At 44.1% G+C, this 22,801-nt stretch overlaps 2 protein-coding genes and 1 pseudogene across 2 annotated transcripts in view; all 3 read left to right on the top strand.

The window, feature by feature from the left end:
• KALRN (kalirin RhoGEF kinase) overlaps positions 1-11,736 on the top strand; it is a 759,663-nt gene extending 747,927 nt beyond the window's left edge. Inside the window, exons 58-60 of the mRNA XM_059727473.1 lie at positions 1,108-1,308; positions 2,682-2,820; positions 5,229-11,736. Coding sequence (XP_059583456.1) covers positions 1,108-1,308; positions 2,682-2,820; positions 5,229-5,774 — 886 coding nt within the window. The 3' untranslated portion in view covers positions 5,775-11,736. The remainder of the gene's footprint in view (positions 1-1,107; positions 1,309-2,681; positions 2,821-5,228) is intronic.
• Positions 1,634-1,808, top strand: LOC132250462 (U1 spliceosomal RNA; annotated as a pseudogene).
• A 1,086-nt stretch (positions 11,737-12,822) lies between the features above and the next one.
• Positions 12,823-21,533, top strand: UMPS (uridine monophosphate synthetase). Its single transcript, XM_006259667.4, has 6 exons — positions 12,823-13,030; positions 14,702-14,855; positions 16,812-17,480; positions 18,330-18,505; positions 19,060-19,174; positions 20,270-21,533. Exons 1-6 carry the CDS (start codon positions 12,851-12,853, stop codon positions 20,449-20,451), a joined length of 1,476 nt encoding a protein of 491 aa, XP_006259729.3. The 5' UTR covers positions 12,823-12,850; the 3' UTR covers positions 20,452-21,533.
• Positions 21,534-22,801: the final 1,268 nt, after the last annotated feature.

The following is a 22,801-nucleotide window of genomic DNA, read 5'->3' as shown; positions in this document are numbered from 1 at the left end:
TGAACAGGAACCTAATAGTATGACTATCTTCTCTGTCTCATGTGGTAGAGAGCAGTGATTCTGGAGTTAAAGGGCTGGCTCTACAGGGGGTAAGTAATATAGAGCTTGGAAAGATGACACGTTTGCACCCGTGTAATCAGCCTTTATGCTAATGTGAACAAGAAGTGTGCAGATGATGTAATCCTTTACACCAGTATAACTTATTCAAATCCAGTGTAGAATTATGCCAGGAAAAATCAAAGGTAAAACTACACCAGTAAAAAATATACCAGTGTTTGTCATCTGTCCCCTTAAAATCATACCAGTGTTTAAAAATTATACCATCCATCCGCACATACCCATGTGCGGAAGGCAAATAGGCCATTACCTCCTCCTTCAGCGTCTAGTTACGAGGCATTATAGTAAAGCCCACTGCAGGTGGCTACCCCAGCACAGTTGCTTGTCTTCCACTCTGGATCCTGGTATAATTTGCTGCCCTGTACCAAAACAGTAAATATAAGTGTATAGTCTGTTGAAGCTATGTCTGTATGCAGTACATGGGTTCATCGGTAGGTTTTCTAGCTACAGATAAGAGAACTTCACCCTTCTTTCTCTGCTGTGATACTATTAGGGACAGCTTTGGACAGTGAGCTCACTTGCATTGCACAAGTGATTCCCTTCTGCCTCTTGTTCTTGATCACTTGTTCTTATTCATGAAACGGTGAGATAAAATTATTAACGATTTGTTAATTAAGAGGAGGGTGCTTTTAGTGCTCTGAAAAATTACATTGTTCTTATCAAAGTCATTTCTGGGGGGAACTTGCTCTCAAAAAAATTAAAGCTGCAGCAAAACGAACCCATGGGAGATCATTAGCCAATAGCACATGGGCTGCACAACACAAAATGACACCATTTGTTATGTCTGTTTGCTGATCCCCAAAGAATCCCTACTCCCGGGATAAAGAGCACAAGTTCTTTGTAGGAAAAGGTTCTGAGCAACTAGACAAATCTGATTCCTTATAAAATATTAATACACTCACTCAAACAACACTTTGAAAACCACTGTTGCTGCCCTGAAAAATAAATATGATTTATTCATGGGTCCTCTTCATTATCCTGTTTTCCCAGGGGTCGATTCGCCGTAGTAAAGAAATGTGTTCACAAAGCCACCCGGAAAGATGTTGCCGTGAAATTCATTAGCAAAAAAATGAAAAAGAAAGAGCAGGCGGCACATGAAGCGGCTTTGCTACAGCACTTACAGCACCCGCAGTACATCACCATCCATGATACCTATGAGTCACCCACGTCCTATATCTTAGTTTTGGAACTGTAAGTATTGGGCCTCAATAGAGGCTCTAGCTAAAATCCTACCTCTGCTGAAGTCATTGGCAAGACACCCGTGGTTTTCAAAAGGGTCAGGATTTTCACCCTCTGACTTTCATTGATTGGGGTATTGCGTAGAACGGCCACTTCACCCTGGCTCTCATTTGTGGATTAAAGAGAAATGAGAGTCTTTGGGACAAACCCACTCTGGTGTAACTCAGTGGAAGCCAGTGGAATTAAATCAGCAAGTAATGTGGCTTGCTGAACTATATCAGAGATTACTTTAACCTCTTTGATACTTCAGTTCAAATATGGATCAGTCCGGAAAGGGTAACTTACCTGGTAGGGGAGATCCCATGATCCTCAGAGCTGAGCAAGTGTAATTATAGGGTGAGGCCTGCCCCTTGCACTCTGGGCAGGCTGACCTCTGTGAGCTTCCCCAAATGCGGGAAACTCAACTGCACAATGTTGTGGTAATGGAGGATTGCGTTCTTGCTTTGCCTGTGTCTTGCTCTTCAGGCTTTTGGCATCTGAACTCCAAAGCCCTGGGCTTGTGGCTTGCATGTTGAATTCCTGCCATGGATTTGGGGTATAGCTGAAGCCCCAGACTGATAGGTCTGGGAGGGTGGATAGCACCACGCAAACTCAAATGATCAAGCTCTGCTCAGTTGACATTTGAAATTTGAATATTGGGCTTTGCCCAATGGGATTCAGAACCGATTTGGCCCTTGAAACGAGATTAAAAAAAAAATACACGTATACACATAAGCCAGTTTTTATCCAAATAAATGCCAATGCAAGATTGTGTGGTTGGAGCCACAGGGGGTAAATACAGTGCAGTGACTGCCATTGGCCTGTGACAACACTACAGCCGCTGCAATGAAAAATGCTTTGGAGTTAGGGAACATCTCATTAAATTCACCTGCGCTCTTCGTGTGTTTGTTTATACAAATAAAACGAGCTGAGTCGAGATCCGTCAACAAGCAAATTTCCCACGGAACATACTTCCAATTGAGAATGTCAGCATTTTTTCTCCATTACCCAATCAGCTCTATAAATAAGTAAGCAAGTCTTAGTAAGTGAATGCATTGTTTTCAGAGGAAGTGCCTCTGTGTGTTGAACCAGTCCTTGAGCAAATTTCAGTATCTTGCAGCTGTGTTCAGTATTTTGGACTTTTCAAGGACAGGTGATAACTGAAGATTAAGCACGGTGTAGTTTTTGTGGCCTGTTGTATCTTTAGATATACACACCAACCTTTTCATTTTACATGCCTCCATTTTTAGGCCACTGCGTTTCCTTTGCCACTATGATTTCAAATATTAGCCATCCCCAGGTGCTTCATATAGATCTTTCACGTCAGAGTTTTGATTTGTTTTTAGGATGGACGATGGCCGTCTCTTGGATTATCTCATGAATCACGATGAGCTGATGGAGGAGAAAGTAGCTTTCTACATCAGAGATACAATGGAGGCACTACAATATCTTCACAATTGCAGAGTGGCTCATTTAGACATAAAGGTAGGAAGAAAACAGAATGAAACTGTGGTTTGCTAGTTAAGCATAGACAGCTCCAGGAGGAGAAAGCTCGGAGTGGAAACAGCCTGTGTCCTCAAGAAATTATAGGCTATTTGACAAGCATTCCAGTTCAAGACATATAAGGTAGGAGGTTCAAGACATATAAGGTAGGAGGTAGACAGAAGAAGGTTTATTGCTGGAGTTAAGGGTTTCTTTCTTTCTTCCAATAGAAAAGACAGTTTCTCTATTTTATGGATTTACGGTCAGAGGAAGAGGCATGTTTTAAGGAGGAATTTGATGAAAAAATAGAGCAAATGCCTTAGCCCATGGGAAGAGGGAAAGAGTTTGTGGAAAAGAGGGCAATGAAAGAGGCCCCTCAAAAAAGAAAAGATAGAAAGGGAGAAGTAATGTGGGAGACGTGAGTAGAGCAAAGAGTACGAGAGGGGGAAAAAAGAGAGCAGACAACATACAGAACCGTGGAAGTGAGACAAGTTGCTTAAACATTGAACGGGATGGGAGAGGAACCCAGTGCAAGAGACTGAAAAAGTAAATCAATTTGGTTAGAATGGAAGAGAGAAATCTCCCAAGTGCATTTGGGGAACATAGGAGACCCAGGAAGCAGCTGGTGTCAAGCCTCAGCTAAATTACCTGGAGTCAAACTTGTTTTGTTAGTGCCCATAGCAGGAGGCGGCTCCAAGGTCAGAGTCATGCTGAATGATACAGACATCATCCTAACTTGGTGGCTGCAATGTTCCACCTATTAGCATCCCAACTCTTTAGTCTGACAGATAATAGCCAGCACAGCATACAGGGATTAGTGTTCTGAGTGAGGCCTGTGGGAGTTCAGCAATGTGTGACCTAACCTTGGCTCAGGTTACGTTGGGTGCATCTACGTGAGCGATGAAGCTGCAAAAATCAACTCCAGCATGGTTTGGGCTGGAATCAGCTGCTCCCACGTACAGTGTAGGCCCAGGTCACCATCTACACAAGTATTTCTGTAGAGTTAATTACTCCACTGTAAGATCTTATGGCGAAGTTAATTAATCTAAGGGACCAGCCTGCCCTCTTGCATGAATTCCCTTTCCAATTAGTAGCCAATAATGCATTCAGTGCTCCACAGAGACGTCATTTTGAATCTTCAGCTTGGAAATAAGCCAGTCGAAAAGCTACTTTGGTTCTTCCATTTCCTGTTACAGAATCTGTTTTCTAACATATTCTGTATAACACTTTAGCCCCAACTGTCTGTGATAGCAGGATTCCTTTTCACTGTGACTCTTTGTATTCTCTGCTGGACCTGTCAAGAGGTTAGACTGGACAGTAAGTAGATAGATGTCTCTGTAAACTACATAGAAATGAAAGTGAATCCTGCATCAGGGAGCTCCTTAGAACTTGGGATTCTTTTCCAAAGCAAAGGCAGGAGCCCACTTCAGTTGAGCATTGAAAGATGCTCTAAATAAATCAAACTGTAGGGACCGATCATGTGCTGGAAAGAGAGACAGAGGTTACAGTAGACAATAGAGCAAGTCATAGGCCAATCAGGAGACTGGGAGATGAAGAGCATGTAGCTGCTGTCAACAGCAATTTAGAGAAGAGAGAGAGAAGAGACTTTGGAAAGCAATACATTTTAGGCATGTTGACTTTGAAGTGGCAATAAAACAGGCATGAAAATGAGGAATTAAAACAGAGGCAAGCAGAGGATTGGAATTGAATGGATGGCAGTGAAGAAAACAGGCATTACAATATAAAGAGCTGAATCCACTGTTCAAAAAGGATCTGGGGGAAAGTTCAAAGTGAAGGACAATGACTGGGTCCTGCAGGTCTCCAGTCAAGTAGGAGAGGACTGTGGGAAATGCTGATGGAGAAGTCAGTAGAATAGGAGGAGACCTAAAAGATGTTGAGACCATGTATGCCTGCATTCTGATACAAATAAATACAGAGCATTTATGAATGGAATCACAGGAAGGAAGGGAATGTTTTTTCAGCTGTATAAATCTACAGCAGTTCTACTGATTGCGGTGAAGTCTTTTCAAATTTCCATTGCTGTGAGATCAAAATGTCACTTCTTAAGGTAAACACCCTCAAGAAACTAGCTTGCCACATGAGCGAAAGGTATTTAAATAAATTAATGATACAGTCTTAATCTAAAATTAAGATCTGTGTTCTCAGTCTAGAAAGATGAATTTGGGAATTAAACCAGTTTGATCTGAATTTACAGCCATGTAAAGAAGTGCTAGAATTCAGTCCCAGGCAATAGGTGTCCTGATTAGTATTTTCTCTATGATGATATGTAAGTCTTGATGGGCTGGTTAAAAGCAAAGCTAAATATTGGAGCAGGTGTATCCTTAAATGAAGGAAATAAATTCCATATGCAAAAAATACCTTATATACTTTTTTTCTTATTATTTCAACAGCCAGAAAATCTGCTCATTGACTTAAGGATCCCTGTGCCTCGGGTCAAGCTGATAGACTTAGAAGATGCAGTTCAAATCACAGGACATTACCACATTCACCAACTACTTGGAAACCCTGAGTTTGCAGCTCCTGAAGTTATCCAAGGTGTCCCTGTCTCACTGAGCACGGATATCTGGAGCATTGGGGTCCTCACCTATGTCATGTTAAGTGGTGTTTCTCCATTCCTGGATGAAAGCAAAGAAGAGACGTGCATCAATGTGTGCAGAGTGGATTTCAGTTTCCCGTCAGAGTATTTCTCAGACGTGAGCCTGGCTGCCAGAGACTTCATCAATGTTATCCTTCAGGAAGACTTCAGGAGAAGACCAACAGCAGCCACCTGTTTACAGCATCCTTGGCTGCAGCCGCATACTGGCAGCTATTCCAAAATCCCACTGGATACCTCCCGCTTGGCTTCCTTCATAGAGCGCCGCAAGCACCAATATGACGTGCATCCAGTTCCCAACGTTAAGAGCTTCATAATGAGTAGGATGAATTCTGGAACGTAATGCAATATATTCCTGAGCTATTACATGACTAGTCCTAAGACCAAGAATACAGTATGAGCAGACATGCTGCAGAATCTGTCTGTATATAATTCTGTATTAAGTATTTATTTCATGTGGTTCCCCAGACTGAGGGTTATAAATTGTACCAGTAGTTGCAGTCTCTGTCCAATTACTCAGAACCAAAGTGAATATAGACAGTTTCAGGTGGGCACATCCAGCCTCTTGACAAGGCTATTCTTGGGAAGCAAGAAATCTGCCTGTTATAGTAAAGTCCACACAACAAAGAGGGTGTTTAAGATGAACACCAGCTGGAAGAGGGAACCAAAATACTGTTGCCTTATTTTTGTTAAAGGCAGACTTATGAGAGACCCCCATTGGTCTTGCTGAACTGATTTCAAAATATAAATGATGGAGTTGGAGCAGAGTAGTGGGTAAAACTAGGCTGAATCTAGGCAGTCGATATTTACAACAAATCCAAATTGAATTTGGAGTTTGCAGAAATCACTGATAACTAAGTCCTTAATAAAGGCTGAATTTTGTGAGCCCTCTGTACCCAGGACTCCCACTGACTTCACTGAGGAGGGCACACAAGGTCACGCTCTATTTACAGCTTTTCTGATGGTGAGATTTCAATACTTTCTTTACACAGTCTTGCTCAAGCAGGCAGAAATCCCACACAGGATTATAGAATCTTTTGCTATATCGAGTCAACATGCAGTAACTTTCAAAATGACAGTTAAGGCAGTGAATTCACCGGAGAATAAAGCTGTTTTGACTAAGCACAATGAGACGACAATGGTTTTTTAAAAAATGTTTTCTAAGCCTTGTATAGAAATCTTTTGCAGAACCTGTGCGTTGAGAAAAGGGTGTCAAATTTTTGCAGTATCTGTAAACTAGATGATGATGTTAACAACGATAATTTTTTGTATCACAGGTTGTTCAATATACCTATATTGTGTGTACATATATAAATATATAAAAAGGACCCTGTTTCACTTCTAGCTTCAAAAACTGCTTGGTCCAAAGCCAGTCAAAGTGCAGTAAGAGTAGGGAGTTTATCCTTGTGCTTACAGCTTCAAAATGGTTTTCTATGTATAAAATTGGTTGCTGATGTTTCCAGATCCATAAATATTTCTTCAGCTGCTTTAAGGCTCCATCACCAAAGCATTTGTGAGGCTATCTTTTATGTCCAAAGCCTAGTTAGAAATAACAGAATCATCATTCCAAGCCAAGTTGCAACATTTTCATATTGATGTTATGGTAGCAGGGCTGACTTTAAATACAAGTAACATGGGAAATCTCACATGGAGGTCCAACAGTTCACAGGCTGGCCAAATATTCCCTTTTAAGCAGTACGACTGGAGGAGTAGGCAATACACCGGTGCTCCCTCATCCTGTTCCAGCATCTTGGGACAGTTAATAGGGTCCCAAGCCAGCGCCCTGTGGGGGATCTGGCTGATCAGATAATCAGGAAAGGGGTATATCTTTCCAGGCACATGGGTAGTAGCTCTATCAATGGTGAGCTCTGCCAGTGTGCCTGGGGTAGGTAATATTCAAGCTCTTACCATAGCAGTTGATAGTAAACTCTTGATTGGCAGGGTTGGATTTCCCAAGGCAAAAGGTTTGATCTGCTAATCTGTGCACATCATAGCCTATCTTGAGGAAATGCGTAGGAGCAATAGTGAAATCCAGCAGTGGTAAGTGGTCTGTCTGCTGGTAATGTCCACAGGAGTCGGTAGGTAGGCAGAAAGACAATCTCTGCAGCCCCAAAGTGACAAAATCCCTCTGCCTGCCTGCTAATGCCTTGGGGCTCTACCAGCCCTTGATCCTCTTCAAATTTCAGCTCCTTCTGGGATTTTAGAGCACTGCATTTGTCCTACACCATGAAACTGCACCAGTCACAATGAAGTTAGGGCCCTCTGTGGCTGTTGGGTGGGATATTAAGCTGTTGGGTGGGTTTTGCTAGTGGACAAAGAAACAGAAAGAAACAGGCTAAGACTTTCACTGCTATACAAGTGTAGATATAAACATGGAGCCTTGGGAAAGGGGACCCACCATTGGTGGGGGAGACTAAGTAACTGGCTAGTTTCAGGGGCAACCTGACACTGCATCCATGATGGGGGAACGTCAGGTACTCAGTAACAGAAGGCAAGAGTCTGCCCGAAGGGCTAGGAAGGGGAGAGGCTTGGCCAGGGGCTGAAAAGAATGCATGAACTGGAACCTATTTTATTTCCTCCCTTTAATGTGGCAGCTAATTTTCCAAGCAATGCAGTGCAGTGGCCCCTTCCCACAAGATAGAGAATGGAATAGTGGCCTTCGCAAGGCTGCAAATGTTCCTCCAGATGACAGCCAATGGGCTTCTTACATTAGCTCAGCTCTCAGGTACTTTCTCACTATGGGACTGTTTATTTTCCCCTTCTTCCTATTTGTAGAAGTTGGCCCGTGGGGATATCTTGTCTATCTCCTATGACTGTGCTGCCCTTAAAAAGGTTTATGGGAGGGTGGTTAATAGAACCCACAGCTTTCCTAAGACCTGTGTAGTTGTTAAACCTCAAACTTTCTGTATGATTTCAAAAAATCATAGATCTTGCGAAATCGTGAGTCGCTTATGATTTTATTTCCTTACAACTACATTCCAGTCTCAAATTGCCACACCAAGCGCATAACACTTTGGGACATGTAGGAAAAATATTGGGTTGTTTAAAGAATTTTTTTAAGTGTCTTACTGGCATTAAATTAAGGCGGCTGAAAGGATGCTGGGTTCAGTCCTGTGGCTCTAAAACTGCTTTAAGACAGTGAAGTGACATTTAGAGGAGAAATTGGGAGATATGGAACATTGAACCCATAGATCTCATGCATTTCTTTTTCTTCATTGGTTTAGTAACTTTGCATTGGAAAGATCCATTTCTTGAGCATGTCTTTTTTTCTGTACACTCATAAAATTCTGGCCTCTTTAATCACAAGTGTATCTAGAATTGTTTCATGCAAGGTCTTGCGCTGGTCACCTAGGTAAAATTCCCATTGATTAGGAATTGTTTTGTGAATAAGTGGCAATTTGGCTCCTAAGTGTCATTGTACATTAAACACTAGAGGAGTGGATCTGATCTTGCTCCCACTCAACTAATTAGGTCTGGACTTTGCACTTCTTTGAGGGTATAACTCTGCCCCCATGACGCCCATGAAGCCCAACCCTTTGGGCAAAAGGAGCCGCAAAGTGGACTAGTGGATGCAGAACTACAACAGCCTTGTCTCTCTGCATTTCCATCATGTTAAGTCTTTCCCACAATAAACAAGAAAAAACTCATGATGTTCAGTTAGGCTACTAACTAAGAAAGTCAAAGCCCTAAGACAGTTGCTAAGTAGGGATGAAGCTATGCCAGGAATCTTTAACGTTCAAGGCACACTTATAGCCAAATGATGGTGTGACTGTAGCATGGAAAGACATTGTTCAGGAGTTATAATTTAACTAGCACAGGTAACAATAGTACCAAAAATCTGATAAAAGTTTGAGCGTGGGTTAGCAACTGGAGTACATAACCCAAATCTCTTATGCTACCATGCTAAAGTTTGGCCCACTTGGTTGTTTAGACACACCTGCTGGAAGACATCCTGGAAGGTGGCAATGCAGTTACTAAAGTATCCACCTATAAAAGAAATCTGTTTTATAGTCCTGTGCCAATGGACTGAACTATGACGGGCAAATTTTAAGGAAATGCACATGGCAAAAATAAACTGAGTGGAGAAAGCTGAGTTTCTCATTGCCCATAAATCATTTAGCTCTGCTGAGGGTGTGGACAGATTAAACATTTATACCATTGTAATTAGCATTGTATCAATATAAAAATGTAGCAAGCAATCGGACAACAAAAAAATCCCTAAGCCAAAGGAACTTCACCCGATCTGATGGAGAATTACCCTGAAAGAATCAGAGGTAAAACTCTACTAGTGGAAATAAAACTGGTTCACTCTACGGTAGCTGTGTGCTAGAGACAAACAAGCAATAATTTGCCACCCTGCCAAGGTGTTGTGATAGCACCTATCATCCTGGAACAGCTTCATATCTGTCTGTTCCCAGTGCCAACATCATTTACATTAGTATACAAGCCTGATGTCAATGACGCTGGGGTAAAGGATAATTTCTCTACACCCTCAGAGTGGCCAGGCCAAATGTGTATACGTTACACATACTCTTTTATACTTGTCCATGCAGTATTGAAAGTTTTTATCTGCTCTCTAAATCAAGGATTGCCACACAAATAAATCCTGATGTCTCAGCCAAGCTACATAGCGGCAGACCCAAAGTGCTGCCTTAAGACAGAGCTCACAGTACAGCAGGCCACAGCTAGCTGCCTCTCAGTTCCTGAAAAGGGCCAATAAGCAGGAAGGAAGAAAGCTCAAGACTGAATTTAAAACAATCTGAGCTTTGCGTGCCCTATCTTCTTATCCTCCAGCATCTTTCTCCCCCTTCTTCCTTCCTCCCCTAAATAACTGATCTTTTCTGCAGCAATACTATCTTGAGGTGCTGGCTGCTAGAAATCTTCGGTGCCTGTGTCCAAAAGCTTGCAAATAAATATATATATTTTTGCAAACATCTAGTTGGTCTAAAAAAAGGTATCACCTCTGCCACAAGTTCTGATTCCTTTTGCCTCTAGACCAATACAGCTACAACCTGGATACCTGGCTGCTAGAAAAAAAAATTAGTTCCCTTTAAAAATAAGTTAAGATCTGGGCAAGTTCTGCCCTGGATGTCACCTGTATGATTTCTGGGGCTTTGGTGGATTTCATTAGTATAGCTGAGGGCATGAGTTACCTTTGCTATGCAAACCATCAGCAGAGGCTAAAGATGGAGCTGTACAATGTTATTTGAAAGGAGGGTCTTTGGTTATATATAACAGTACCTTAATGCCTTCTCATTTAGAGGATGATAATCAAATGATCTCAGATCACACAATCTTCAGAGACCAGTTTGGTGAGTAACATGCTCACCAGAACTGACTGACTGACCATTATATGCACACACGCAGACTAGCCTTTCGGTTTTATATCCCGTCCGTTCCCCCTTGAGGCAGAGTCCTCTCAAAGATGCAGATTTATTGTCCCATTCACACTTCTACGTTCCATCAGAAAACGGTGCTTTCCTGAGGGAACAAAAAAAATCCCGTTTCACAAGGCCGATTGCACACTGCCATCAAGTGATGAATTCCTATTCTGGACTCTGTATAGCGGTGAGTGTTACCATAATGTCAGGATTCTGAATATTTGCTGTAATTGTAGTCTTTGAATATGAAGCTAGTGAAAATGAACATCTTCTCTACTCACTTAAGCCATATTTCACCTCCATGTCCAACTTTTGATGCTGGTGCTTTTACTTCTCTTTCTACCAAACTGTTCAAAATCACTCTGCCACTGAGGTCAGTAAAACCACACATGCTTTCTGTGACTACCAAAAGGAAGGCAAATGCAGGGGACAATCACAAATGCAATCTCAGTGAGACCTAACCCCAGATGAACAGCAGTGGCCAAAGAGTAAACAGTTGGCGCACACTGATGCTATTCAATCTCAGCAACAGTCAATTGAAGGAGGAAAAAAGAAACAGTATTGCTAATAGCTCAGCATTTTCAAGGTGCAAATTAATTCCACAGCCTTAATTGTTTCAGTGTATTGCTGGTCTGCCTTAAGTGTATCTTCTGTTTTACGGCCAATTTCATTTTGTACACACACACGGTTGTTTTGTAAAGGTAAGTTTGTAAATATTTTATTTGTCAAGTCTGATCCCTCCCCGTGTAACGTTGTAAAGTGATAACTTGCTGTCGCATCTTATTACTCCTCTCCCGCGTAACATGCGATCGTCGAGAGACGACGCTTCGAGCCGTACATCTTGTCTGTCGCCGCATTCCTATAGCGTACACTCACGATATGGTTTCTGGGTTTCTTTTTATTAAAGACAATTGTTCAGACAAAGGATGCATCTGTTTTATTTCACGAGCGTCGGCAGAAGCTGGGAAGAGTTTGAAACCGCGTCGGTCACTGCATCTTCTGCACCCCTGGAGGTGCCGGGGGCATTAAAGGAAGGAGTGTGTTGCACCACAGCTCGAGTACGCGCCTCGTGACACGGGGCGGCCTCTGCCTCAGTTGTCATTACGTCGGCGTGGTCGTGGCACGGCCCCCACGTGGACCCTTCGTCCCTGTTAGGATAGTGAGGCCGGGTGGACTATTATCCATCATGGGTGGGTGTCCAAGAGGAGGTTGCAGATCTCTCCGGCTCGCCTCCTTCCCCGCTTCCTGCTGCCAACGTCATCGTGTGTTTAAGCCTCCCTCAGAGGCGCCGGGTGGTGGCTGTCGCCAAAGCCGGGGCTTTCTCTGGGCTGTGCCCGTGCTCCACTGCGACCAAACCCCGAGGCTCCTGGCAGGAGAGTCTTGCGGGGTCAAAGCGACGGCCAGATTTGGGGTCAGGACAGAACGGGACCCCCGGTCACGTCGGTACGGATTGGGGGATGTCTGCCTTCCTCTGTCGCCCTCCCATTGGGATCTCTGGGGCGTATCAACAAGATCTCGGGGCAGCACGGGTCACAACTGCACTAAGAGACGAGGTGATGGTTTGGTGCAGGATGGTTTGGACGGGGCGGCAGCCTCAGGAGGGTTTGCTGGTCTGGGCGCTGTGTGGAGGTGACGGGGGTGTCCCCACAGAGGCCCATGGGCCTGCGCTTGTGGGGCCGCTGCCATCCGAGCTCCTGGAGTGGCGGGAATCCCGCCCGGCTGCGAGCGGAGCAGTGGCGCCCTCTGCCACCTGTGGAGGCAGTTTCCCGCCACCAACAAGTGAGGTACGCGTGACGTAGCCGCGCATGCGCAATCTCAGAACCCGCCCATCCTTCCCCTCAACGCCTTCCCCCTTGCTTCACGCATGCGCACACTCAGAACCCTGTCCGCCGTTCTCAACGGCTTCCCCCTCGCTTCACGCATGAGCACACTCAGAACCCCGCCCGCCGTTCTCTTAACCGCCTCCCTCTCGCTCTGCGCATGCGCCCTCCGAGTTGCCTCGCAACAACTTCCGCGTCCCCTCCTTTCCCCGGTCACTATGATGGCGTCATCACCGTGCGCCGGAAGCGGCGCACGTGGCAGCATGGAGGAGCTGGTGTCGGGGCTGCACGAGGTGCGGGCTGTGCGCTTCGGCGACTTCGTGCTCAAGAGCGGGCTCCGCTCCCCGGTCTACATCGACCTGCGCGTCATCGTGTCGCACCCGCCGCTGCTTAACCAGGCACGGCCGCGTGGGGGTGGACCGGGCCGGGCCGGGCCGCGGGGCTTCAACCCGGGGAGGCCGCGGGTGGCACCTCCAGGGAGCAGAAAGCAGAGCAGCAGGCAGGGTGGGGTAGCTTGTGGCATACCTAGCAAACAGGTGCCCCTCCCCCCTCGCCTTAGTTTATCGGGGAGTTTCCTTCAGGCAGCTTCTGCAGGAGCCCCGTGTGACACCTGCCTCTTGTTAACTTTCAGCTGACCGCCTACTGCTTTCATTGTGTGGCCTCTCGTTCTCGTCCTGTGAGGCGAGAGTCGATACGTTTCTGTCGGCTTTCATTGAATCATAGAAAATGAGGGCTGAAGGGAGGTCAGGAAGTCACGTCTAGTCCAACCCCCTGATCAAAACGGGACCAGCCCCAACTACATCATCCCAGCCAAGGCTTTGTCCAGCCGGGTCTTGAAAACTTCCAGGGGTGGAGAGTCCTCACCCTCCCTGGGTAACCTGTCCCAGTGGTTTACTACCCTCCTAGTGAGACATTTTTTCTTAATATCTAACCTAAACTTGCTTTGCTGCAATTTGAGTCCATTGCTCCTTGTTCTGTCATCTGCCACCGCCGAGAGCAGTCGAGCTCCAGCCTCTTTCGACCCCCCTGTCAGGTAGATGAAGGCTGCTATTAAATCCCCTCTCAGTCTCCTCTTCTCCAGGCTAAATAAGCCCCATTCCCTCAGCCTCTCACAGGTCATATTCCCCAGCCCCTGAACCATTTTTGTTGCCCTCCACTAGACTCTCCAATTTGTCCATATCCTTTCTGCAGTGTGTGTGGGGTGGGGGGGAGAGGTCTGAACACACTACTCCAGACGTGGCCCTGCAGCCACACATTGAGGCCCCACACGCCTCCCTGCTGCTCCCTGCCGCCATCCCCCTCCCCCCGCCCCACTTACCTGCAGGAGCTGCTTGTGAGCGCGCACATGCACATGGCACCGCTGCCTGACAGCCCTCCTCCTGCTCCCTCCCAGCCCATTGCAGGCTGGAACTGTGCCCGCCTGCAGAGAGATCTTTGCAAAACAGAAAAATCCTCAGGTTTCCTCTGGCAAAATTAGAAATGCACAGTTTCCTCCGGCAAAGGGGAAATCTGTAGTTTTCTCCATTTTTCCCATTGAAACAGAAAACCCAGATCCCTGACGATCACTCCTACGCTGCCTTACTGTCACTAGGAATTGAAGCCAGTTACCAAGTTGAGATAACAAGTGCTACTGTATTACAAAAATTAATTGCCTGGAGGGCCAAGATTGGGGGAAACAGGCCAGTCTCTAAACACTGTAAATGATTGTGCAAGTAGGGATCTGTGATATGTTTGCTTTGCTACTTTTGGCTGCTCTGCAAGTTCTGTCTGTAGGCTGGTGACTCTCAGCCAATGGGTGCAACACCCTAGGGTGGCTTGAGCTTGTTTCAGGGGTCTTGTGTGGTGTCACAGGATGTCAGCAGTGTTAGGTGTGCAAACATGATTTACAAGATAAACCCAGAGATTGTAGTGTCCAAAATGTTTTGCCCTGCTGTGGTCTTCTATAGTTTTTTGTAACAGAAGAATTACTTTATCAGAACCTGGCAATGCAAATTTGAAATTGTCCCCCGGGAATTGCATGTAGTTTAGGATAAGTTTGCTATTGCTTAAAAACATGGTGTATTTTCCAGGTTGCAGATCTTCTGTTCCAAACTGCCAAAGATGCTAGAATCAAGTATGACTCAGTATGTGGAGTCCCATATACGGCGTTGCCTTTGGCTACTATTATCTGCTCCACCAAGCAGATCCCAATGCTTATACGGAGGAAGGAAGCTAAGGACTACGGTAAAATTATTTAACTTAATTCAGGTTCTGAAACACCTTTTTATTTGTAATATTTGTTTTTTAAAGTATTTTAAATCATTGATTGATATGCCATTTACAGCTGTCAAGCTGTGTTGTAGTAAAAAAACATTTTTTCACTAGTAAATTCTACTTCCTAAAATGTATCACATCCCTGATGAAGCTCCCACAGCTGCATATGTAACAGGTAGCTGTTAGGCCTATGTGCTTTTAAGTGCCATTTGGTTTGAGCTGGCAGCAGCAGTGTCCCTTTCCTTGTCACCACCATTGCACTTCCTGGCTACTGGTTCCTTTGTGGAGACAGAACTTTATGCCCAGCTTCCCTAAGCTCGTAGGAGCAGTGCTGAGCCTCACCTCCAAGTTCCCCTTGGCTGACCCCAGTCTTTCCTAGAATCCTGCTGACTTTGAGGCAGGGGCAGGCAATTATTTTGGGTGGAGGGTCACTTAATGAGTTTTGACAAGCCGTCGAGGGCTGCATGACAGGCAGCCAGGGGCAGATAAATATTCATTTTCTACATTTTTTAAGGGCCCCACATGCCGGATAGAATGATCTGATGGAGCCGCATTTTACCCACCCCTGCTTTAAGGGTACTTCTTCCAGGGCCATGTGACAGCAAAAGGAAACGTACACCCAAGCTTTGCGAAGGATATCAAAGTCAAAATCACTATATCTTAGCTAGCACCAGGGGCTAAGCAACCCCTGTATGCATTTCCTCACCTCCTTTGAACGTGGCACAGGCTTGCTAGGGAGTCCAGGATTCCTTTATGTACCGTCTCTAAATCATAAAGGAGCCTCACCTTCCCTTTTCCATGCAGAAAGATTCCTTCTTTCTTAGGTGATTTGTGTTTGAAGTAGGCCCCTTTCTTCTCCCGCTCTTTGAAATGGCCCATGAACCCCCCCCCCTTTTTTTTTTTTATATCCTCAAGCTTTCTTGTCAACAAACAAATGATCCTCTACTTAGTTACTGTCTCAGTCACAGATATCAGACTTGGAAAACTGGTTTCCCTTTAAAGGGTGACTATCATTTTATCCAAGATTTTATCCATCAAAATTAAGTGACCATTCACGGTTAGTCTTTGCCAAGCATAGGAATCTCTCTTACTTTTTGTGCCAAGAGAAAAACAGAAGAGGAAATGGATAAGCCCCTCAGTTAAAATGCAGTTAGCCTGGTAGAGTTCCCAACACCAAATGGAAACGTAAGCCACGATTAGATAGAGTCCCCAGATCGTCCTAGTACAGTGTTGTTAACCACTATATTCATTGCGTTCTGCCCTGCTGCTGCTCATGACTTTTTGGGGAGATTAAGTTTCTTTTGTTGCTCGTGTCCCGTTGTTGGTGAAGGTAGAGGCTCTGTAGCTTCCATAACCATCTTAAGAGGATAACTTTCCTGTTAGGTAGAGGATAGTGATAAGTATATTAAAGTTTCAGTAATGCAGGTAACTTACTCACTTTCAAACTCTCATAAGTAGCTACAAAAGAGATGAATTCTGTGGTTCCAGTAGTAGTGTTTTTATAACGGTAAAAAGTGCCCGTTTCTATAGTTGCTTATCCAAGGACTAGTTGAATATGGACCTTGGCAATGATGTGAGAAAAAAAAAATCTCAAGTTTTGCAAATATTAATTCATCTAGCCTCTTCCTCAAACAAAGGACTCCATGAGCTTACTCACTTCATGAAGTTTAAGTGACTTGCCTAGAGATAAGTCTCTGACAGAGCCATGGCTAAAACTTTGATAATCCAAACTCGGGAGTACCAAATTTACCTCCTAACAAGGAAAGCAAAGCTACCTGCTTCTTTCACACCTAGCTCCATTATTTATCAAAACTATTTCCCAGAAGACACCATATCTTTACAATGATAATATTAAAGCAGCAGTTTCATATTCTTTATTTTTTTTCATATATTAATGACTTAATGGATTGTCACTCTGTTTTAAAGGAACAAAGCGTCTGGTGGAAGGTACAATTGAGCCAGGACAAACCTGTTTGATCATTGAGGACATTGTCACAAGCGGATCTAGTGTCTTGGAGACAGTAGAGGTTCTTCAGAAAGAAGGGTTAAAAGTCACTGATGCCATAGTGCTGTTGGACAGGGAACAGGGGGGGAAAGCCATGTTAGCAGACAAAGGAATTCACCTGCACTCTGTCTGTACCTTGTCCACTGTGCTGGAGATTCTCCAGAAGCAAAAGAAAGTTGACTCTGAAACAGTTAAGGAGGTGCAGAAATTCATTGAGGGTGCAGTCTTCAAACCATCACAGCAAAACGGGATTGCTCCCGGGAAAAGACTGTGCAAAGAAATGACCTTCAGCACTCGTGCTCAACTGCCTGGGATTCATCCTATTGCCACAAGACTCCTCAGCCTTATGGAGAAGAAACAAACCAACCTGTGCCTTTCTGCTGATGTCACAGACTCCAAGGAGCTTCTAGAACTGGCTGCTACCCTAGGTTCCAGCATTTGCATCTTAAAGACCCATGTAGATATCCTGAAAGATTTCACTCCAGAGGTAGCAAAGGAATTGAGAGCTCTTGCAGACAAACACCAGTTCTTGATCTTTGAAGACCGAAAGTTTGCAGACATTGGAAACACTGTGAAACATCAGTATGAAGGTGAGAATTCTCAGCTTTGGTTCTCTGGAACTTCTTAGTTTATGTTCCTATTAAATATGGCCGAGGCACTGATTTCTTAGGGTGGTCTCTTTTATTGGACCAGCTGCGTAATTGGGATAGATTTTGACAAGCTTTCAAATGGAAGGCATTCTTCATTTGAAAGTTTGTTGAAATCTATCCCAACCACTCAGCTGGTCCAATAAAAAATATCACCCTAAGAACTTGCCTCACATAATGTCTGGACCATCACAACAACATCACTCATGCTACTGTTAAATATGGTGCAGTTTCTTATGGTGACAAAGGCTGTGTAGCACATGATGTAGTGTTTGTAACAGCTTATTCCAGATGGGAGAGTTGCAATTGTTAGCCAAATCTCTTTTGTCGCTTGGTTGTAGTTTCTCTTGAAAGAGACCCCTGATACCAGTAAGCTCTAGGTCAGGGGCTGCACCAGCAGGGGCCATGTCACCTCCCCAGCTGCAAACACCAGGCAGTTGATCCCTGCTCCCCCTCGTCCCCCAACTACTGCACCACGTGGGCAGGAGCAAGAAGTGGAAGCCAGAGAAGGGAGGGGGAGCCTGGAGATCTGAGCGGCAGCAGCAGCTGGAGTGATGAAGGGAACAACAGCCATGGTAAACTTCACAACTCTGTGAAGATAAACATGATTGAGATGCATAAACTTAGCAGGCTGGTACATTTAATAGGCTGTGTGATAACAGGACACTAGTAACAGCTAGTACCTGCTACAGTTAATACTGCTTAATAATGGTTTTTTTAAAGGTCATATTTCCTCCTTGATGGATTCCAAGTGGTGCTTTGCTGACACCGACTGTCTCTCTCTGTTCACAGGTGGCATATTCAAGATCGCTTCCTGGGCAGATTTTGTCAATGCTCATGTGGTCCCAGGCTCTGGAGTTGTGAAAGGGCTGAAAGAAATTGGGCTTCCTTTGCAACGAGGCTGCCTCTTGATTGCCGAGATGAGCTCCCAAGGATCGCTTGCTACTGGTGACTACACCAAAGCTGCAGTAAGTAAGCAATTGTTTCACATGGAAGACCTGCCAGTGCTCTGATAAAGAAGATTGGGGGCATTTCTTATCAGAGTTCCTGTTTACAAGGAGCTTCTCGGGTGCACCTACCACTACACTAGGATTTTTTTTCAAAGATTTAAACCAGACTTCCATGTCTTAGAGGGTAGCCTGCACCTGTTCATATCAGCAGGCTGCATTATTGCTAATTTGTTTTGCGTTATCGTGTTGACCACTGTAGAAGTTTGTTTATTTCTTCTTTTTAACAAGCTCACTCTTGATTGGTGTAATTGCATTCTATTAGCTCATGTTTTTATGTTTTGCTCTGTTGTCCTACAGCTACTTATTACTTTCAGGTTTTAGTTAGGAGCTATCACTTCTGTCTCCTCTGATTCTTTTTTGTGCCCAGAAACAAGGACTGAAACATTTCTTCTGCGTGCTTCTGCCCTGATGCATGATCCTATTTCACAAAGTCCATAAATGGTTTGACCTGCGACCACATTGATCAGCCTTGGTTCTAGGTCTCTTATCTGTTCTTTTTTGGGTTTTCGTAGGTACAAATGGCAGAGGAAAACTCAGACTTTGTTTTTGGATTCATTGCTGGCTCTCAAGTTAGTAACAAACCAGAGTTTCTTCATTTGACTCCAGGCGTCCAATTGCAAGCTGGAGGTAATCTGGGGAAGTGGAGGGTCGAATTAGTAATGTTTCACATGTTGATCACCTCAGAAGTGATTTATTTAAAGATTATATTTATAGTTCTATAAATGTACTTTCTTCAGATGTGTAGTGTCACCGATTCTTCAGTCTTTATTGTTGCTGAAACGTGTGATTTGGTTTCTCTGGAAACTGGTCACTAGCTTTCTGGTAAGAAAAAGATTGATTGCACATGGACAGTATTCTCCAATGAACGTGTATACTTGAATGCAAGTATGAGAACATTTGAGAGAAGTATAGCCCCTCAAGCTTCAGTACCTCCTCCTCCAGAAAACAGCCAGTTTCCAGGAAGGGGACCAGCAGGCGCTTTGAGCTTTACGTGCATTCGAGTGTACAGCTCCTTAGCGCACGCAGGATCTGTGGAATGTATTATCATTAGATTGCACGTTCCATTGCGTAGGTCAGGCGTTGGCAACCTGTTAGCAACAGTGAGCTGAATAAATGCTGTTCTCTCCAAAGAAAGGACTCTGCTTACTGCCATTTGCCCTCTTCCCCCCTCCCCCCCCCCCCCTTTTACTGCTGATCTAAGTTGCCAGGGGTGATTAAAAACCCTGTTTTCAGCAGTGGGGAAAGGGGAGGTGGGCAGCCTTCACTCCCTATATCCTGGAACTGCATTGAAACAGCAGTCTTTGGCAGTCACAGCAATGAGCGCTGCAGGCTGGATTCTGCCTGCAGGCTCTGTTTGACACCCCTGCCCTATAACATTAAACACAAATGTAGTTTGGCAGCAGTAATCAAGTCCTGTGCTCATTCTAAGTTTTAGTGATTCTGTTAGAGACTTCTTTGGCATGCTGCTCCCCGTACTATAATGTGTAAGGCGTGAAAAGGAAGGCACCATGTATTGAATTCAGTGTGAATTAATATTAGCGTATCATTGTTTAGCTGTGTTACAAGAAGTGCGTTCCTTGAGGTAGTATGAACTCGGAGTTTAGGTAGATGCACCGAATGCATATGGTCTTTTCTCAAGTTCCGCTATCTGGTTGAGAACATCTTGTTGGTGCCTTTTATTAGAAATAAGAAAGGCAGATTTGCTTATGTATAATTTTTCAGGTGATGCCCTTGGACAACAGTACTTAAGCCCTCAGGAAGTTATTGGCAACAGAGGGTCTGACATCATTATTGTGGGACGTGGCATCTTATCTGCATCGAATCGTCTTGAAGAAGCAGAGAAGTACAGGAAGGCAGGATGGGAGAGCTACCTGAGCAGACTTGGGGTTCACACACAAGACTGATCTGAGCTTGAGTCATTCCAGTGAACAGATTAATCCAGTGCATTCAAGAAGGCACTTGTATTATTGGAAGAAGGTTCTCCATGGTTTTTTAGATGGGGAGTTGTTATTAAATCAATGGAATATTTTCTTTTAAGGAATGAATCTGCTGTTGACTAAATATGTAATGATCCATATATACAGTCATGCTCATACTGAAGGATTTATTTAAAAATGTAAAATCAAAAGTCACTGCTTGGCTTGGATTTCCAGCCAGTCTGAAACTAGACTGCTTGCTGCTTAGTTTAGACGAGAGTAAATGAGAACACTCCAAGGTGAACTTGCATAGTTATCGTAGTCCTCTTGTTTTTCTTTTGGTTATGGGAACAGTACAGGGGCAGTTCCTTCAGTACTGTACTACTACGTGGACCTTTCAGTGCTCAAACACAACCTACCATGTTCTAATTCTCACCATGCGAAGTGCAGCAATGTGCAGTTTAATAAACATTTTCAGCGAGTCTTCCTAAATTGAATTTATTAAGTTACTACTGATTTATTACTGTACTTGTACGTTCCTTGTCTTGTGCCTCAACTGTTGTTTTTTGTTGGGTTTTTTTTAAAGAAGATGGAAGGGTATTGGGAGCCATGAACCTGAGGTTATGACTAGTCAAAATTGTTTGGTATGATGGTTCATCTCAAAATCACTCTGACAGAATTAAGCTCTAGCTACTCACTGGGTATGTCTGCATGTTCATTAATGTGCCGTAATTAAGGCACATTAAGTTTAGTACCTGTAATAACAGGTACTAACTTAGCGCGCTGTAATTGGCACTACTGTGCAGTAGCACTAGCATGCTTTTTCCGTGACACTAATGTGCTGTAGACTAATCCTACTGCATTAGCACGGTTTTTGCCTGCTGTGCTTATGTACAGTAGAATTAGTCTACTGCGCATTTAGCGTCTCGTGTAGATGTGCCCATTATCACAAAGTGGTTTGAAGTAGGAATGAGGGTGGGTTCAATAATGAGAAGCAAAAGCTTAAGATCTTGGCATTACTCCACTGTTTATGCTTTTTTCTGTAGAAATAAATTAGAATTGAAATACTTCTCCATGACTGTGTTTTCGCTTTTTAGGATTTTTAATGGATATAAACAAATCACTGCATATTTTGTTCTTTTTGAGTTAAAAGTATAAAGTCATCTTATATTTGTTACAGCATATTACCTGAAAGTGAAATGACATGGAAAATTTAGAGAAAGCAAATACATAAGTGACCATGAACTTCATAGCATCACAGAAATTAAGGGCTGGAAGGGGCCTCAAAAGATCATTGAATCCAACCCCCCTGCTCTGGGCAAGAATACTGCTGAGATCAAATGATCCCAGCAAGGTGTCTGTCCCGTTTCCCCTTAAAGACTTCCAAGGTTGGGCACTGCACCACCTCCTTCTATCGTCTATTCAGGGTTATTTCTGTTGTACTAAGGCGGGAAGTACATACAAGGCATACAAAGCCTGAAATGTAGTCCCTTTAAACATAGTGGTTCATTGTGGAGTTGGAACAAATCTAATTCCAAGATGTAAGTGAGAAATAACTCCCCCCTAACTCCCTTTTTTATACCAGAAACTACCCTTTTTTGATAGGAGCATGTTAGAATTGTTGTGGATTGTGTAGGGCTTTGCTGGGTTAGAACTTGCAGAGAACTTCATGCTGCAGGGTTTTTGGTTGTAGCCGTGTTGGTCTAAGGGCATAGGTATGCAAGTTTCTTTGGGCAGATGTGATCTCTTTCATTAGACCAAATGAGTACTTGGGGAAAAGGTCTTTTTAAGCTTTAGGGTACAAGCACTTTTCTTCAGATAGAGGGAGTCTCTGCTGTTCTGAGATCTCCAAGAAATGAAAGAAGCTAGAAGTGTCACTCACTGACATCCTGTCACGCTTTTAGCTTTTTTCGTTCCTTGGAGGTCTCTGAACAGCAGAGACTCTCTATGCCTGAAGAAGGGTGCTTGTGTCTGAAAGCTTGCAAAGAACTTTTTTCCAACTACTTGGTGTAATAAAAGAGATGACATTTGCTCAAGGAAGCTTGCAAGCCAGAGAACTTCCTGCCCTTGCTCTTCTTGTGCATCCTGCAGTGCTTCTAGTGTTTGTGTCGATGTGCTTTTCAGGCATTCCCTGCATTGCGGGAACGTTGGGTCTAGAAGGGACCTCTTGAGTCTGATCCCCTGCTATGGCAGACCACGTGGTGCAATCCCTTTCATTTCTTACATCCCTCTGGAAGGTGTCTTATTATTCTACTTCACCTGCCTTTAGTGAAGGTGAAATGTAGGACTGAGATGCTCATGGCTTGCATGGGTAAGAATAGCAGGCTTTCTGAACGTA

This window comes from Alligator mississippiensis, chromosome 4 (assembly GCF_030867095.1).
Source record: "Alligator mississippiensis isolate rAllMis1 chromosome 4, rAllMis1, whole genome shotgun sequence".
NCBI lineage: Eukaryota > Metazoa > Chordata > Crocodylia > Alligatoridae > Alligator > Alligator mississippiensis.
Note: the sequence above shows the minus strand (reverse complement) of the source record. Positions and strands in the feature narration are given on the sequence as shown.